Genomic DNA, 18391 nt, shown 5'->3' with positions numbered 1-18391 from the left:
GCGAATTCACAGCTAGCACTATTTTCTTTTGGTTATATAAACATGATCCCTTTTATGCATTGGTATAATTCATAACGTGTGATTTGAACTTTTTTTTTTTTTTTTTAGATCAAAGGGCAGTGTGATAAGGTTAGCAGTGCTGTAATTGACAGCGTGGTTAACATGCTCTTCAGGCTGGTCAACATAACTACCTTTGCAGCAGTAGGCCTAATATGCTCAACAGTCATAACATTTTCAAAATAGGAATATGAATTACAACAAGTTTTCTTTGAATGTTGAAGTTTTAGGCTGTGTTCAAGTTGCCTATATGCTGCAAAATGATTTATAGGCCTAAAAAAATAATCTAAGCCTTCTGAGGTGTAATCTCTGTTACTAAAGAATTTATTTGTATAGATTACCTGTTCTTTGAGGAATAAAAGACGATGATGATTTTAATTATAAGGAGAAGATGGCTATTAATCGAAATATCTATTAGTATTAATGTCAGGGCCTGTGGAACTTGTTTTTTAAAAACAATATATTCTTAAAAGTCCTGCTCACTTTTGGTGTATGATTTATTCATTCATAAAGTAATTTGGAGTGCAAAAATGTGCAGATAATTTCATATGCTTTCTGGCCAGAAATTGTTAATATAGAGATATGAATGCTCAGTGTCAAGTAAAGAAATCTAACACACCTAGGCCTAGGAACAAAATCTTGGTTTTAACAAAAGAATAATTGCATAGGCAAATATTTGTTAGTAAGCCATAATTTTTTAAGTGGATAAGAAATATAACTTAATTCTGTTTTTATGAAAATCCAAATATTCCTCTAATATAAAATAAATGGTTTCAAGATAATTTCATTGTCACTACTCACTGTAGACCTTTGTTACACCAGGTGGTTCATGTCGCCCCACCACTCTAATGGTTCCATCACGCACTCCACTCACCCATTGATATCAGTGGAAGCATTCTACTTTTGTATTTATATTTTTTCAGCGTTGAGGCGGAAAAACAATCAAATAGGACTATTTCAAATTTTATGGTTGCATTGGAATCAGTGTTAATGTTATGACAAATTTTTTCGTTTTCTTAGTTATATAACATTTGAACTGAGGTTTGATGATGGCTTTTTTTTTTGTCAGATGCATCGGCGAAGAGCGAACGAAAGTTTTGAAAATGTTTTGTAACTATTTTTCCAAAATTTGGCTACTAGAGATATTTTCTTACAGTTTTGAAATATATGACAGATTTCACAATTATGAAACATATTGTGGCCTTGTTGTATGCAATAATCGTGTTTTTGCCTTGAAATAATAGATAAATATGGCACATGTTAGGTTGCCAGTTAGTGAATTTTGAACAAAATCCTATGCAGTCATGTAGCATCAGTTCTGAGCTTGACTGTACATCTGTGCGCCCTCTCCCTTTATTGATGATGATGATGATTATATATATATATATATATATATATATATATATATATATATATATATATATATATATATATATATATACACTCTGCCCATGAAAGGTGACCAAAATTAAAGACCTTATAGCTGGTCTTGACCAGAATAGTGCTTTGTTGGCACAATACAAAGTAAATGTTTAAAGGATGGGACAAACAACCTCTATCAAAAACACAGATCAAACTGCCTCGAAACAATCTAGTAACATCATTACTGAATGCAATCTTCCTAGTTTGAAGTCTGGTCTGTCAACAGTTCACTAAACAAAGTTTGTGTTAAAAATCATGTTTGACTGTGCATTTTCAGTTAGAACACTAACCAAGCTAAGTAGTTACTTTAAGACCCAGTGACAATTTTTGAACAATGGGTAACTTATAATTTAAAAATTCTGAACTAATCTTCATAAGTTGATTGTTAAAAGTAGATTAATAGGCTAGGCAGATTCTTTGCTGTTTTTCTTTTAACAAGTGATAGTTACAAAACAATTTTAGATAACTTTTTTCCAGTCTTACAATGGTTAAAATCATTTGTTATGGACAAAGCACACTGGACCACTTGTCAGATTGGCCTGTTAGCAACAGCATAGATGAAGTTGCTGTTTGCTAGACGATAATTAGTTGGTATTCCATTTGTGCATAGAGGCCTGTGTTACTCTTTACATCAGGGACTTGGAATCGTGCAAATAAAACAGAAACATTTTTGTTTTGACTCTGAGTTAAGAATCAAGCTGGGATATTGGAGGCAAAGATGTCCCTGAAAAGCATAAAGGAAGGACACAAACAAAAACCTGAACTTGAAAATTTTTCATCTAATTTTTAATGGAAAATCTTGATTTACGTTTTAGGAGGATGATGATAAAATATCTGCTCTCTTAGCATGATGTGTCCAATTGTTAGTTGGATATAAAAAATTCCCCTAGCTTTGTGATAAAGGATCATCATCTGCATGTTAAAGACATTGTCTCAATGTTTTTACACTGAAATTACCATCATGGAACTACCTAATTTTAGAAATTGCTGTTCAGTCATTCATTCTCCAGATATGAAATGCAGTTGTTCATTATTCATCTACAAAAGACTCATTTTTACATTAACGTAATGTATCTGAATCAATATGGACAAAAGGATCAGACGTTACAGTAACTTCACTCTAAACATCAAACACAAACCTTGATGCCCTTCTAACCAAAACATCTAAAAATGATTTTGTACTGTCTCAGCAATTAGTTTTCCTCTTCTGAGGGCATGGTTGTGAAGGAACACAATCTTTATTAACCTTGTACCAAAACTTATCAAAATATTAATCAAATACAGTAAATTTGCAGGGCAGGATCAGGTATATTCTCATTCAGATAGTTAATTTTTATAAATAATGAACACATTCTATCATTTCAAGCTTTGATATTAAACTGAAATTACAAAGAAAGGTTTATACTGTATATGAAAAATTAGTTTTCTCATGAAGACAGATATAAATAATCAAAATGCTGAATGCTGATGATTGTAAAAGTTTTTTCGTAGTAAATGTTAAGCAGGGCTTATTGATAATGAAATTTTCCCCAAGAAAAGTAGGAAAGCATTCCTTTTTTCTAAAACCCCATTTGACTTGTGCATGGCACTGCCTTTTGTGAACTCACTGCATATAACGTAAATGTTTTTCTCCATCCACTTTATTACCTGATATTTTATGTTAGCGTTTTCTTTTTGTAATCAGTGGAAATATGAAGTCTTCTCATTTCCAAGTTTGCACATACAATATTCAAACTCTTTACACCTTTCATAGGGCAACTTAGTACAGTATACCAGCAAGGCTTTTTTTGGTGAAGGTTAGGTGTATGGTAGAAAGTACCCATACAATTTATTTTTCAAGTGACTTTCCTTTGTTTTTTACTTGAAATATCTTTATTTCTGCGATGTAATTTTAAAAGTTGAATTAAATAGTACTTGTGAAGACTTAAATGTTTTATCATGGGCAGGAAAGTTTGGCAACGATTAATGAAAAGCAGGTGATGGTAAATAGTTATGAATATTAGTATGGCTTTTTATGAGTTAGTGAGGTCTAAAACCCATGGTTTGTAGGATATGGTATCTAGTTTATGTTAGGTTATTTGAGGATGTATCCTTTCAGTTGTCATTGTTTCACTTTTGGAAAAGAATGCGCTATATTTATTTTCAGACTCAAAACATATACAGTATATTTACTTTTGTGGCTTTCATCTTGATGTTGCTCCACCAAAATTTTGTTTATCCCCTGTGGTCCCCATGTTTTTGATTGTAGGGATAGCAAGAAGTACAAACAGTTTACCCTAAAATAGTAGTAAAAAACCCACAAAGTATAATGTAAGTAAGTAAAAAATTTGTCTTATTTTAACCTATGAAGTGTTGGTTGTCTTAGCTCTTCTCATTGCATTTAATATTATTATTATATATATATATATATATATATATATAAATTTTAGAGAATCATATATTTTGCTTTATGTTATATAAATATGTCTGTTTTATCATTTATTACATCGATAATTATTTATATATATAATATATAATTTTACAGTATATGCCTTTATATATATATATATATTACTCATAATATAAGACAGACTATAACCAATTGAAAAGAATTCCCTTATAGCTGGTCTTGACCAGAATAGTGCTTGTTGGCACAATACTAGTACATGTTTAAAGGACTCAGGATGTGAGACTCTTCTATCTCTTTTCACAGTCCTAAAGCCAAATATTCCTGTAATATCTTTTTCGCACATCTAGTAACAGCCTATGTCGGCCATCTTCCCAGTTATACTCTGGTCTGTCCAAGAGTTCACTAATTCCCAGTTTGTGTTCCGAAATCGTGTTTGACTGTGCATTTTTCACTCATCATAACACTAACCAAGTTAAGTAGTTACTTTAAGACCCAGTGAAATGTGTTTGATCCTATGGGTAGGCTTATATTGGGTTAAATTTTGAAACAACAGATATTTTTTAAAAGAAAATGCCAATAAAGTTAGGAGTAGATTGCTAGGCTACACTAATTGCTTTGCTGTTTTTTCTTGTTTTGACAAAGTGATAATTAACATTAAGGCAACAATATTAGATAACTTTGAGGTAGGTCTTGCAGGGGTAAAAGATTTGTTACACTGGGACAGAGCACACTGGACCATGAAGCAGGTATTGAGAGAGCAGCACGAAGCAGCAACAGCATAGATGAAGTTGAGAGATTGCTAGACTATTGGTTAGTGATGGTATTCCATTTGTGCATAGAGCAAACCTGTGTTACTCTTTGCAGCAGGGACTTGGGCCCTTGCGAATAAAATAGAAACATTTTTAAAAAGGTGTGACTCTGAAAGCTAAGAATCATAGCTGGGAGTTTGGAGGGAAGATCATACAGGCCCAGAAAAGCATAAAGGAAGGACACAAACAAAAACCTGAACTAGGAATGCATTTCACATCTAATCCGATAAATGGAAAATCTTGCATACAAATTTTAGCGAGGATGATGATAATCATATCTGCCTACTTAGCATGATGTGTCCAATCATTGAAGTTGGATATAACTTTTCACTTCCCCTCGCTTTTGTGATACGTGAGGATCATCATCCTGCATGTTGGGCAGACATTGTCTCAATGTTCGTTACACTGGAAACGATACCATCATGGAACTACCTATTTACTTTAGAAATTGCTGTTCAGTCATTCATTACTCCAGATATGAAATGCAGTTGTTCATTATTCTCTTGAAGACTCATTTTTCATAGTTCAAATAGCTTAATGTATAAGTATCAATATAAGTATCAAAAAGGGATCAGAGTAAAGTACAGTAACTTCACTCTGGCCACCAGATGCTTGCTACCTTGATGCCGTAACAGTCCAGGTTATATGTACTGATTTGTACTGTCTCAGCATCCCTCCCAGTTGAATTCATAATTCTGAGGGCATGGTTGTGAAGAACACAATCTTTTATTAACCTTATGTACCAAATACTTTATAAGCAAAATATTAATCAAATACAGTAAATGTGTAGGCAGGATCAGGTATATTCTCATTCAGATAGTTAATTTTTATAAATAATGAACACATTCTATCATTTCAAGCTTTGATATTAAACTGAAATTACAAAGAAAGGTTTATACTGTATATGAAAAATTAGTTTCTCATGAAGACAGATATAAATAATCAAAATGCTGAATGCTGATGATTGTAACAGTTTTTTTCGCTGTAGAATGTTAAGCAGGGCTTATTGATAATGAAATTTTCCCCAATTAAAGTAGGAAAGCTTCCTAAAATTTTCTAAAACCCCATTTGACTTGTGCATGGCACTGCCTTTTGTGAACTCACTGCATGTGCAGTGTTTTCTCCATCCACTTTATTACCTGATATTTTATGTTAGCATTTTCTTTTTGTAATCAGTGGAAATATGAAGTCTTCTCATTTCCAAGTTTGCACATACAATATTCCAAACTCTTCCCACCTTTCACTTAGGGCAACTTAGTATACCAGCAAGGCTTTTTTTGGTGAAGGTTAGGTGTATGGTAGAAAGTACCCATACAATTTATTTTTCAAGTGACTTTCCTTTGTTTTTTACTTGAAATATCTTTATTTCTGCGATGTAATTTTAAAAGTTGAATTAAATAGTACTTGTGAAGACTTAAATGTTTTATCATGGGCAGGCAGAGTTTGGCAGCAACGATTAATGAAAGAAAGCAGGTGATGGTAAATAGTGGGTGTGCTATGGACATGAGTTAGTGAGGTCTAAAACCCATGGTTAGGTAGGATATGGTATCCTAGTTTATGTTAGGTTATTTGAGGATGTATCCTTGGAGTTGTCATTGTTTCACTTTTGGAAAAGAATGCGCTATATTTATTTTTCAGACACAAAACATATACAGTATATTTACTTTTGTGCTATTTCACTTGATGTTGCTCCACCCAAAATTCCCACGTATCCCCTGTGGTCCCCCATGTTTTTGATTGTAGGGATAGCAGAAATACAAGCAGTTTACCCTAAAAATAGTAGTAAAAAACCCACAAAGTATAATGTAAGAAGTAAGAAAAATTTGTCTTACATTAACCTATGAAGTGTTGGAGTTGTCATTAGCTCTTCTCATTGCATTTAATATTGTTGTTAAAACAATTATTATTGAAAGCAAAATTTTTCAGAGAATCATGAAGAATTTTGCTTTCATGTTTTGATAAATTGTCTGTTTTATCATTTATTCACATAGATAATTATTTTAGGAATGAAAGTAATGCATGGATAATTTTATGCACTTGCCTTTGAAAGAGATAGTAATTACTCATAATCTGTCACAAGCTATAACAAAAAATAATCTGGCCATCATTTTTTGTAAAAAAAAAAACTATGATTTGGTAATATGTATTATTTTTTATTGATATCCCAGTGTGTGTGCACTCTTCATCACTTTTCATCATATGAATGCCAAATATTCGTGTAATATCTTTTTAATAAAAATTACAGTACTCTCTAATTCCTAGGGAAGCTTTCAAGAAGAATTACCCTGATTCTTCAAGTTTTTATAAACCCCACCTTGAGTTATGTGAAAAACTCCTCCAGTGCTTCAATACAGTTGTTTCAGAGCTTTATTTTACTGAAAATTTACTGTTAAGAGTTAATGTCTTTATGCTCTTACTATTTCCAGCCTGGTTTTTGTGATCACTAGGTGAGCCACTCTGGTTTATAAATTTCCATATGTTTAGAAACAACAGATATTTTGAGTAAATTAGAAAATGCCAATAAAATTGTAGGAATTTCTTTGCGCTTTTTAAAATGCAGTCTGATTTGTGAGCAGTTAAAAAGAATGGTGATGTCTTTGCAGATGAATATTTAATTTAACATTCTGTTAATTTGTTTCTCTGCTTACTTTTGTCAAGTTTATTGTTTTTGTCCGTGCACTCTCTTAATATAAATGACAAAGTGTCTCCTTTCACAGATAAGATTTCTTGTTTCAGGAGGAAAATGAGATTGGACTTGATTTTGAATATGCATACATTTCTTTCCTGATCATCAGATTGTGTTTATATTTTGAGATATGCATGTGCAAACATTGTATGAATGAGTTGATTATGTGCTACACATTTAGTTATTAGTCTGTTAATACTCATATGGAAGAAGCGTGAAACATGCAGTTATGGGAAGTGATATATATACACATAACCATGTATGCTCACTTTTTCTGTATTTGTATACATAAGATTTTTATGTATATATGTACAGTATATGCAGTACTTACAGTACATGAATACAGTTTATCTCTGAAAATATCAGTGAAATTAACTAAATAATTTAAATCACATGTACCTTAGTTTACACTGTAGAGACTTGTTGCTATTTTTCCTGTTGTAGGAAAGTTTTTCACTGAAGCAATTTACAGTTTTATTGGCAGCTCTTATATGGCTGTGTATTACAATGGGTATACAGTAGTTGCTGCTCTACAAATACCCCTTTTGGATTATGACTGGAGTGTTGTAAATAGCAATGGTATATGCATTGTCCTTTTTGCATTAAAACTTATGCTTGTTTTCTAGTATGAATATTTTTTATGCGCAGTTTATAAGTTATTAGTCACTTTATCTTTCTTTTTCTACTTTACCTGTATGTGCTATTTTACCTTCAATTATTTCTGCTTAACTGTAGCAGTATTTCCTCTTATAACTGTATATAAACCAATGGCAATAATTTCCAAATTTGCTAAATACTGTACTTTTTTCTCTACCATTTTTTCAATGATATTAGATACTGTACTTCAGAAGTAAATAACAGTTTTCTGATGAGTGAAAATGATGATTATAACCCTCCCGATTCATTAGTGTTCCAGCTTTTTGAGATATGTATGTGCTTTCTCACTTCTACTACTGAATCCATCTCAGGAGCGGACCCGAAGTACAGACATAGCAACAGAGTTGAGGCGGAGTGATGGGGGTGATGGAAGCACTGCGATTATTGAGGGCCTCATTCATGAAACCTCCCTGACATCCTTGGCACCATCACCTTCTAAGCAGGATAAGAAGGTCACCTTTGCCAAGCTCCTGGATAAGATGTCTAAGGAAATCAGTTCATCATCCTCTGACATCAGCTGTGCTGAAGACAAATCTCCCAGTAGGATATTCAACATGGGAGGATCTAGGAGATCGCCCCGCAGATCACCTCGCATTCGGCACACACAGAGGTTAGTACAGTAATTGGTTATGGTTAATGAATGATTATAAGTTTACAATGTTACATCTGTAATGGTCATTGATCTTGAAATAAGTTACAAAAGGGATTTTGACAAAGGAAAATCTATTTCTGAGGAAGGTCCCGTGTCAGCCGGTGAAATTCCATTACAGCACGAATTTCTAGGTATAACAATGCTAGATATACCAGAGAAAAAGTTTTTCAGGAAAGCTGAAGCTACCCCCAGTTTAGCGTCTTCTAGGATGGCTGTGTATAAAGAAGGGTGAGTGAAATATCACTACCACGGAAACCTACTGAAAGATCTCTCCCTGACAAAATGTTCGAACAGAGCGGTGAGCCGTTACAGCCCTTTTTGCACTAACACCTTGCCAGGACGGCGACACCAGCGCCAGTTTACTCATTCCATGCTAGCACTAACCCCAGACTTCTTGCAAGTAGGGGAGTACTAGGTGATCCAGGGAGGGTCACGGGTGACACACGGGACCTTCCTCAGAAATAGATTTTTCCTTTGTCAAAATCCCTTTTTTTTCTGAGTCCAGTCCCGTGTCAGAAGTGAAATAGTAATAGAGAATCATGCCAAGGCTGTAACTACAAGGAAAAAGGGGTAATCTGAAGAAAAAGGCAAAAAAATTTACGAAAATAATTTTAATCAAGTAATCTCTTCCATGTAGCAAGAATACTAAAACTAAGGTATACTAAATCTAAGGCACATCAAAAAACTTAATACTATGAAACAAGGGAGGTCGATGCACGACGGGGAAAAACCCAAAAATCTTAAAATTACTTAAAAGCTAGGTGAAACATGAAATGTGCACAAGATAATGCAAATACAACCTTAATACTATACACGTAAACTTAGATATTAAACATAAGAGACAAGATCAATGAAAATTAATATATACATATATCTGGGGTACGTGGAGCCAAATAAAAATAAGTTTACAGTACCCCATAAGTAAAAAACAATCATGGCATGTCAGATTACACTTGCAGTACATAAGTGTGCATATTGCGTAGTGTTTTTCATTGTTTAAAAATCATAGTGAAACCTTTTTTTAGTGGAGCTGAATTGGTTGAAACATCGATAACACATTAAAATAGGCCAAGGGTGGGACAATGCTTGTTTTTATTGCCCAGCCAAGAAAAATGCAGTCATATACATACTGTATTTATATCAGCTTTTAGGCTGTCTATGACTTTAATCTGTAGTTTTGAGGACATCATTTGTATTTAAGCTTTACAGAACATGAAACATAGCAATAATTTGTGTAGCTGCTATAATCAGTTTTCTGAGATAACAGAAACTAATTCAATGATTTGACTATAGCAATTAACATTGCTACTTTGCAGTTACCTTTCTAACTTTAAATTTAGATATTACTTCATATATTTTTGCCCCTTAAATCTAATTATTACAGTTTGAAGACATTATGATTTGAGAATAAGCTTTAAGAAGTATACTAGCAGCCAGATGGTAGGATAGACTTTTAAATCATACTGTAGGTATGGTAGTATATGGAAAATTATGGAAGTTTCATGCACATACACGCACACTCCTTAGGAAAGTTACATGTGACAGTGTCAGCTGGGTTTCAGTGGGCACCAGGAGAGTTAAAGGTTTAGGCTTACTGGGATGAGAAGTATGAGGAGGGAGGCTGGAGATGAGAAGATGTTTGCAGAAGATACAATAGTATAGGAAAGACTGCAATGGAATTTCACAGATGCCCATGTGCCACATGACATTGGAGGCAAAAGCAATTATGAGACATTTTGAAAGATATACTGTATTCATATAAGATTCCAAATTCAATTGAAGAATAAATACTGTACTTTTTTATGGTGATGAAAAGCTTATTCGTATAGGTATTTAAGAAAAAATTATAGTCATTATGACTATAATTCAGGAGATATGCAAAATCTGAGGTTTTATAAGAGGTTGTGATACTGTATTAGGAAGAAAAAACAGAGGCACTGATAAAAGAAGAAAAACAAAGAAAATGCCAATTGTAAAGGATGAATATGATATACAGTAATAAGTAAAATGTTTAATTTCATTAGCAAATAAACAAAAACTCATTTGTTCACTAATGTATATGGAGTAAATAAAATGTCAATAACTGAAAAATTCTCAAGAAAAAATAATGAAAAATCTGACACATGTTTCCTGACAGAGCTATTTTTGGGTTTATCACAAATTATAGGAAGATACATATAGTTTGGAGCAATGGAAGGTATATAAAGTTAACATGTTAGAATGCTTTCCTTAACAAATTAACCTGCTCTATTTAACTCTGATGCTGCACAGGCCATCGTGGCCTTAATTGTAAAAGGATGGCTATCATTTTCCATGGGCATCACAGGCACAAGCTAGGCCACTAAACCAATTACAGTACAGTACAGTATATCTGTACTGTACTGTACAGTAGAAGAGCTATCCCAAGATTAATTGATTTAACGACTATTCCTCTTTTTCTTCCACAATCCTTAATTACATTTTCTAAGAAGTTGGTCAGTAATTACATTTTCTAAGAATTTGGTAGATAATCACATTTTGTAAGAAGTTGGTTGATCATTTCCTGTGAATCTAGACCTAATGCTTTTTCATTTTCATTATTTCTTCTTAGCATGACTAGATATAGTTACTCATTTGTTTGACCATGTGTTGTCAGGTAGAGAACATGATAACATATGTGTATCCTTATATGACAGTATGGTCCTACAAAATCAATATAGTAATAGAAAACTTGTACAGTATACTCAAATTCTCCCTTGACACAAAGTAAGACAATCATGAACTGACTAAGGATCATTTCTGAAATCAGTATGCTGTACCTCAGAGCACTGAGCATTGTCGATCCCATGTTACTGAATTAAAGTGATGGTTGTGTGGTCAAGGCAGTAGACTTGATGTCTATGACCCTGGGCTGCTGTTACAGTAATAATAATTGTCATCATAATAGACTTTTTGTTAGCTTTTCCTTTTATGGGGTTTGATGTAAAATGAGATGTTTCCGCTACACTTTGTCCTGTCACTTTCCGCCTGAATGTCCATCAGGTCTAAGTCATTGTGTATCCCCTTTGTCCATGATTTCCTGGCTTCCTTCCAGGTTTTTGACCTGTTACTTCCACATGTACTGTCTGACTCCCTTCTCATCATCAAATGTCCAAACCATCTCAGCTGTTGAGACCTTACTGTACTCTTTTTGCCATTAGACACTCCTCCTCATTAGTGATACAGTCGTCCTACCATACTGTGGGCATGAATTTTAACATTCTTAGGTCACACTTTTCAGAATGTTCATTGTTGGCTTTTCAGTGGCATTTCTGCTCCAGGGAATTGTACCAGACTTACTTGACCATAATAGGTCGTTGCTGTGTCAGTTGATGGGGTATTTCTTTTTGCCTGTAGAGGAGCTAACCCTGTTTCATCCAGGCTGCTGCTACTATAGTATCCTGTGTGCCCCTATGGTAAAAGAAATTTCTGCCTATTCTAAAACTTTCTTATCTCTGACAGAATGGCTCTTCACTTCACTCTCTTCCTCACTTGCTCTGCCAATGCAGTAAGTGCTGTAGTAGATATATCTAACAACCAGTTTTGTTGTGTGCTGGAAGTGTGAAAGTTTCTAAAGAACTTGGAATTCTTTGTATCCATGGTTTCTAAGCCAGTAAACTGCAAAATAATTTCAGAACCTGGATCTTGATGTACCAGCATTACACTTAAGGTATTGCAGAACAGTTTATCTGTGAAGAATGTTTCAGAGTTAAAGAAAAAAGTAAATTTTCCTAGTTTTTGAGACTTTAGTTGATAAGTTTCTGTAAATCTCCAAAGTTTTAAAAACCAAAGTTAAGCTCCCTATTCCTCATAAAATTTTGAGAATTTTCTTGTTCTCTTTACATAAGAAATTAGGCAAATGGATCATGGTATGTCATCAAGTGGTCGTGGCATTATGCTCAATATCAGTGGTTTCTGATCCTAATCCATGTGTACTAAATCAGTATCATTTGGCTAGTGTCAAGATGGTTTGTTGACGTGGGCAATTTTAAGTTTTTTATAATACTGATTCATTTATTCAAAACCAATACTGTAATGAAATTGGCACCAGGAAAACTGAAATTACTCTTTTTGACCTTTATTAATTAAATTTTTTTTAAGGTAAAAGTCTTCATTATTCCTCATCTTACAGTTATGGAATGGCAACAGTTACACACAAGTTAACCGAAATGACAAAAGTTTATTCATTCCACTTAAACACAAGACAGTTTTGTTTTTTATGAGAACTTTTCCACGGTGAACAATGTTGACAGAGGACTATGCTTACTTCAGGTCATGTAAGATTTCCTCACTTCCATATTATAGGGAAGTACCGTAGTTATAGCACACAGGAATTCTTTATAATGGAGGAGTTACCTTCCTGTTAAGTGCAGTGGATTAAAGGACTAAAGGTTTTAATACAGGTCTAAAAATATTTCTTGTATTATTCTATGCTGTTCCAATTGAATAGAACCCCACATGGGAGTACTGTGTATAGTACCTCTTCATCCGATCCCTTTAATCTCAAACCATGGCAACTCTACCTTTCTCCAATTTTAACCTTTCAATAAAAAAAATCTATTTTGGTAAATGATAATGAGAGTTTGGAAGTGTTCCTCAGTTGTATTATCAGACTTTTTTAAAATAACTTAATAATTCACTTGAACAGGTAAAATGGTTAAAATTATGTTATTGAAATCCACAAGGAAAATTTTTAAGTAAAGTTTCACTGACGTCTTTTGACGTCGGTAGAACCAATTACAGTACTTGATGTTTCCTACAGGTACAGTGGTTCTGGAAGTGAAGACATAGCTGAAACACCTGATGTGTCATCTTCTGAAATGACCCCTGATCCACCTAAGAGACTACTGACAATAAAATCATCATCATCACCATCTTCCAAGACTTCATCCCCTCAGAGTAGAAACAAAATGGTCAAAATCTCATCAGCAGACTCACTTCTTGCAATGTTCAGGAACTTTGGTAAGTAGTTAAGGAATACCTCAAAAGCCATTTGTCATTATTTCGATTTTAATTCTACCTCCAGTGTCAGTACCATGTTTGGTTTAACCTAATATAACATTGCAGCCTAATGCCTTGATAGAATAATCCATGTCTGCTGATGATTGTTATGATGGCAGAAGGAAAGAGTTAACTATTAATTTTTGCCTTTACATGAAACGTTTGTCTAATTAGGGGGCTCTGGTCGTGCAAGTGCCTCTAACCCATCAAGTCCTCATGGATCAGAATTGGAAGACTCTTCAGCTCACCAGTCACCATCTACTACTCCAACAACACCTCAGAAAGCACCACCTCCAGTTAAGCAAGATACACTTACAGTACCTGGTGCCCTACAAGTGCAGGTAATTATTTATTTTACCATTTTTTATTCAAATTAAAGTGTAATCATGCAAATTTTATAACCAGAAGACATGTATTTATGCCTTGTAATCATTCACATTAAAATACTTGAAAATTAAAATATAGGCAGTCCCCAGTTAACGGCGATCCAGTTTTACGGGGCTTGTCTAACGATGAAAATAAGCAATTTTTGGCGCTGAAAATCACCGATTTCAGCTTATCGGTGCCAATAATTGGGTATTGGTGCTGATACATACCTAACAGAGGCACCGATAACCAAAAATCACCGCTTTTCGGTGCCAATAAGCCCTGAAATTTGCCAAAAAAGCACAAAAATCACCCAATTTTCGGTTAGCAGCAATTTTTGGTTATCATCACACCCTCAGAATGGAACCCCTGCCATTAACTGGGGACTGCCTGTATTAGTTTAGGTATTTAGTGAACCAGTGTGTGATATCACCTGTTGTGAACAATTATGATGATATTTTGCAGGTACAATCTAGTGGTGGTGGTTCAGTGCAGCATGGTGGGCCAGTTATTACATTGGAAGTTCCTACCAATGATCAGTATCGGTGTTTGTCACCTATTACAGAACTACCAACACCTGTCCCTACCCCTGTTCCCTCACCACTACCTACTCCTTGTCGACAACGTCCCAAACCACGCACAAGTTCGGAATCAAATGATAATAAGGAAAGTGAAGACACTGAATCTGAATTCTCGTTGTCAATGTCTGTAGAGCGCAGTAGCTCAGATAGTTCTGGTCCAGATCACCGTATATTCTTTACATCTTTGAAGAGCCTTAATGCAGTCCATGATGCCAGCAGCAGGTCAGAAACATTATCTCCAACAGGTGTGACCATCACACCTTCGTCATCATTGTCTTCTAGAACTCCATCTCCTGTGACTTCACCAACAGCATCACCAGCTGCATCACCCAAGGTGAAAACAAAACCACCACCCTTGCACATTCCAAATGCTAATGTTTTAAAGTTCAGTCCAGATAAAGGTGAAGGATCATCAATTGAAGGTGCATGTAGTGGTGGGATCTGTTTACAGGTACCTGTTATCAAAGTAGAAGATGCGGAGGAGGATGTGCGATGGGATTCAGCACCACGAACTCGTTCACAAAGTGTAGACGTTGGTAGTATAATGCAAGCACCTCTTATTACCATATCACCTGCTGATGATGACCCACCCACACCTCCAGCTCACCCACCGCCTTTAGTTATACCAACACTTAACGTTACTTTAGCTTCACCACCAGTTTTAAGAAAAACCTATCCACCTGTGCCTACTATAACAATAGAAGAGCCTGATTCTAAAAAGCCACCAATACCTCCAAGACGAAATCCCCCTTTAAAAAGAGAAAAAGCAAGTTCATTAGACCTTCAGCAAGCACCTTCCATAACTGTTACCAGTATGCTTAGTGAAGTAGAATCTGACACAGACTCTCCTACAACTGGCTGTCGTCAAGGTGGACCAGCTTCTAGCTACCTCAGTCCTTTTTTGGGCGTTGAACTGCGAGCATCTGAATCTAATCTTAGTTCATCTGGATATAGTTCAGCTTATTCTCCTGGCCCTTCTCGATGCTCGTCAGATAACCCTTTATGTTTAGATGAGCCCCTGACACCATCTGTCTCATCAATTCCTGCTCGTCATATGAATTTTCCCAACCCAGCACCACCAGTCATTGTTCCTCCAAGGAATAAACGTCGGCCAGTGTTCAAGACACCTTCTACGGAAATTGTAACTACAGCTATGGTAACTCCTCCTATTTTACGAACTGATTCTGAAACAACAGATGATCCTGGAACTTCACAACCAGAAGCAGACTCTGCTCTGGAGTTAGATACGAATGATGAATGTAGTGATGGTGTTTTACAAGTTGAGAAAACAAATAAACTTAGTAGCGAAGAGGAAGCTGAAGCACAACGACAAAGATTACTTCTTTCTTCAAGTCATTCTTTTCCCAAAGAGTCCCCTCGTTTAGTACGGTCACCCCCTGCTATTGTGGTGCATTCATCTCTTCCAAGTGAATCCTCCCTGGAGGATTGTTTGTCAGAAAAACCTTCCCGTCTCAGCCCAGTTAGCTCTCGTAGTGAATCCCCAATCAGTGACTCACGACTCAGTGTAGCAAGGATATATCCTGCCTTTTTTGGTGTAAGTGGAAAACCAGAATTACCTTATACTGACTCTGATGGGCTGTATGATTGTCCATCATCAGAAGTTTTACATTCAGACTCCCATGTATCTGTTTCCCCTTTGAAGCGCCTTGGCAAAAAAAAATTAAAACGGTCCCCTGGAAAGGGCCTAAAATCACTGTTAGGATTCAATGATGTTGGTTCAGCAGATACTGGCAGTGGGACAGGTGCATTAAGTGATGGAGCCAAAAGCCGTTTGGAACCCCCAAACTGGGAGAGGTCGCCTCGTCGTCATTCCCCGAAGAGAAGAGTTAGAGCACAAACCAGCGTTGATCTGTTGTCATCTTCCAATGAAAGCATTACTTCTCAAAGGTAAAACATGCATGAGGTATCATCACATTTTACTAAGCTTATTTATAATACCACATACGCATGCCAAAATAACGTTAAGACTGTGGTTTGAAATAAAGTACTGTTTGGGTGTACACTGTAGTGTAGACTGTAATCTTGGTATTTAACTAGTAGATGAATACTTAACATGCAATGGTTATTTCATGATAACGTAATACAAATACTTTACTTTACCATGGCATTACTTAAAAATGCATGATTTGAAAAATGAAGGTAATTCCATATGAATCCACTGTATAAGGAAAAACTTAATATCTCTTCCACGTTTTTCTTGACAATGTATGGTTTTCTGGTAATGAAATCTTGTTCTTAAGTTATTTTTAGATCACATAAATATCATGAACTGGTCTTTGCATTCAATATGTTTTTCATTGGGATTTCAATTTAAATTAGCATTATGACCTGGAAAAGTAATACAGCTGTAATATTGTAGCCAAATTTCATATAAGTAACCTACCAGGTAATTACATAGCTATAGTTTCTAACTCACACAGCAGCCTTTAATTTAAAAATCGTGGTAGCACTTCGATAGATTAGTGTAGGTGATATATCTCTGCCCATTGCAGGAGTACTGGGAACGACTTAGCTGGTATTGTCATTCTGTTTCTGCCGTGCTCTCGGGTAACATCTGAGGTTTGCTGCAGCTTTTGTTTACTGATTTTTGGCTGTATGGCTGGATTCTGGTGAAGTATTATCGCTTATTTGAGTAGCCTTCAAGCTTTAATACCTTTCAGGATCATTTTTTGCTAGTTCTTTGGTTATTATTATGTCTTTTCAGGTAAACCTATTTTCACTAATGTGGCAAAAGTTCCAAACCAGATTAATTAATCTTCATATAATTCTCATACAATTTGCAGTTAATGTAGGGGGCAGAATATAGTAGGGGGAAAACTTGTGCTAAATGTAATGGTTAGCAAGAGTAGAAGGTACTTAAATCTCAACTAGGCAAGTTAGAGAGGGATAAAAAGGAAACCTCTAAAGCCAGAGAGGGATAGAAAGGAAAGCAGCCTCTAGAGCCGAGAAACGAGCTTCCCTTAGCCTAGAATTCTACCCTAGCCTAGGTTAGAAGAGAGCTCTGCCATTCCTTCTTCCTCCTTCCCCCCCTTTTTTTTCTCCTGCTTTGCTTCCGAACCCCTAATGCCATTGCCAGCCTACGGTCTAAGTTTCACAAGAAAATGATCTTTCTAGTGTATTCAGTGGCGAAGTTAGGTGCGTCACTGAAGACGTTTATGGGAAAACGTTTTCAGATGGTGCCACTTCCCAGAAAGTGATAAGTGAAAGTGTTATGCAAGTAGAGGAGGTGGCTTCTCATCCCGCCGGTTCTCATAGATGAAGATCTCTGTCCTGCTCCCTTAAACCTGGGAGAAGACATGCCGGAAGTCCAATGGAGGCTGGTGGGGTTTGCCCATAGGTTGTCTCCCCCACAGTCGAACCTGTTGCTCATTATCAGGTATCGGCAGACAGCCACTGGAAAGGTGTATTGACAGGAGAAAGTGTTACGCAAGTGGAGGAGGTGGCCTCTTGTCCCGCCGGTTCTCCTAGACGAAGGCCTCTATCCTACTCCCCTAAACCAGGGAGAAGACATGCCGGAAGTCTAGTGGAGGCCGGTGGGGTTTGCACTGGTTGCTGCCCCTTCACTCGAACTAGTCGCACGAATATCCCAGTTTTCAACAGACAACCGGTGGAAAGGCATCATATTTTTATGATGAATTATTTTTAATCATAGTCTTAAAAAGCTCAATCCAAGAATTATCGTTTAAAATGTACGATAGTTGGAGAAGTTATTGTACATTGTACCAGAGGTAG

The 18391-nt window shown here is 35.7% G+C and overlaps 1 protein-coding gene across 3 annotated transcripts in view; it reads left to right on the top strand.

Moving 5' to 3' along the window:
• LOC136849080 (uncharacterized) overlaps window positions 1–18391 on the top strand; it is a 1041516-nt gene that overhangs the window by 950671 nt on the left and 72454 nt on the right. For all 3 annotated transcript variants that reach the window (XM_067122009.1, XM_067122007.1, XM_067122010.1), the window contains 4 exons: window positions 8332–8630; window positions 13453–13652; window positions 13866–14032; window positions 14523–16546. In XM_067122009.1, coding sequence (XP_066978110.1) covers window positions 8332–8630; window positions 13453–13652; window positions 13866–14032; window positions 14523–16546 — 2690 coding nt within the window. The remainder of the gene's footprint in view (window positions 1–8331; window positions 8631–13452; window positions 13653–13865; window positions 14033–14522; window positions 16547–18391) is intronic.

Source organism: Macrobrachium rosenbergii, chromosome 20 (assembly GCF_040412425.1).
Source record: "Macrobrachium rosenbergii isolate ZJJX-2024 chromosome 20, ASM4041242v1, whole genome shotgun sequence".
Lineage (NCBI taxonomy): Eukaryota > Metazoa > Arthropoda > Malacostraca > Decapoda > Palaemonidae > Macrobrachium > Macrobrachium rosenbergii.
Note: the sequence above shows the minus strand (reverse complement) of the source record. Positions and strands in the feature narration are given on the sequence as shown.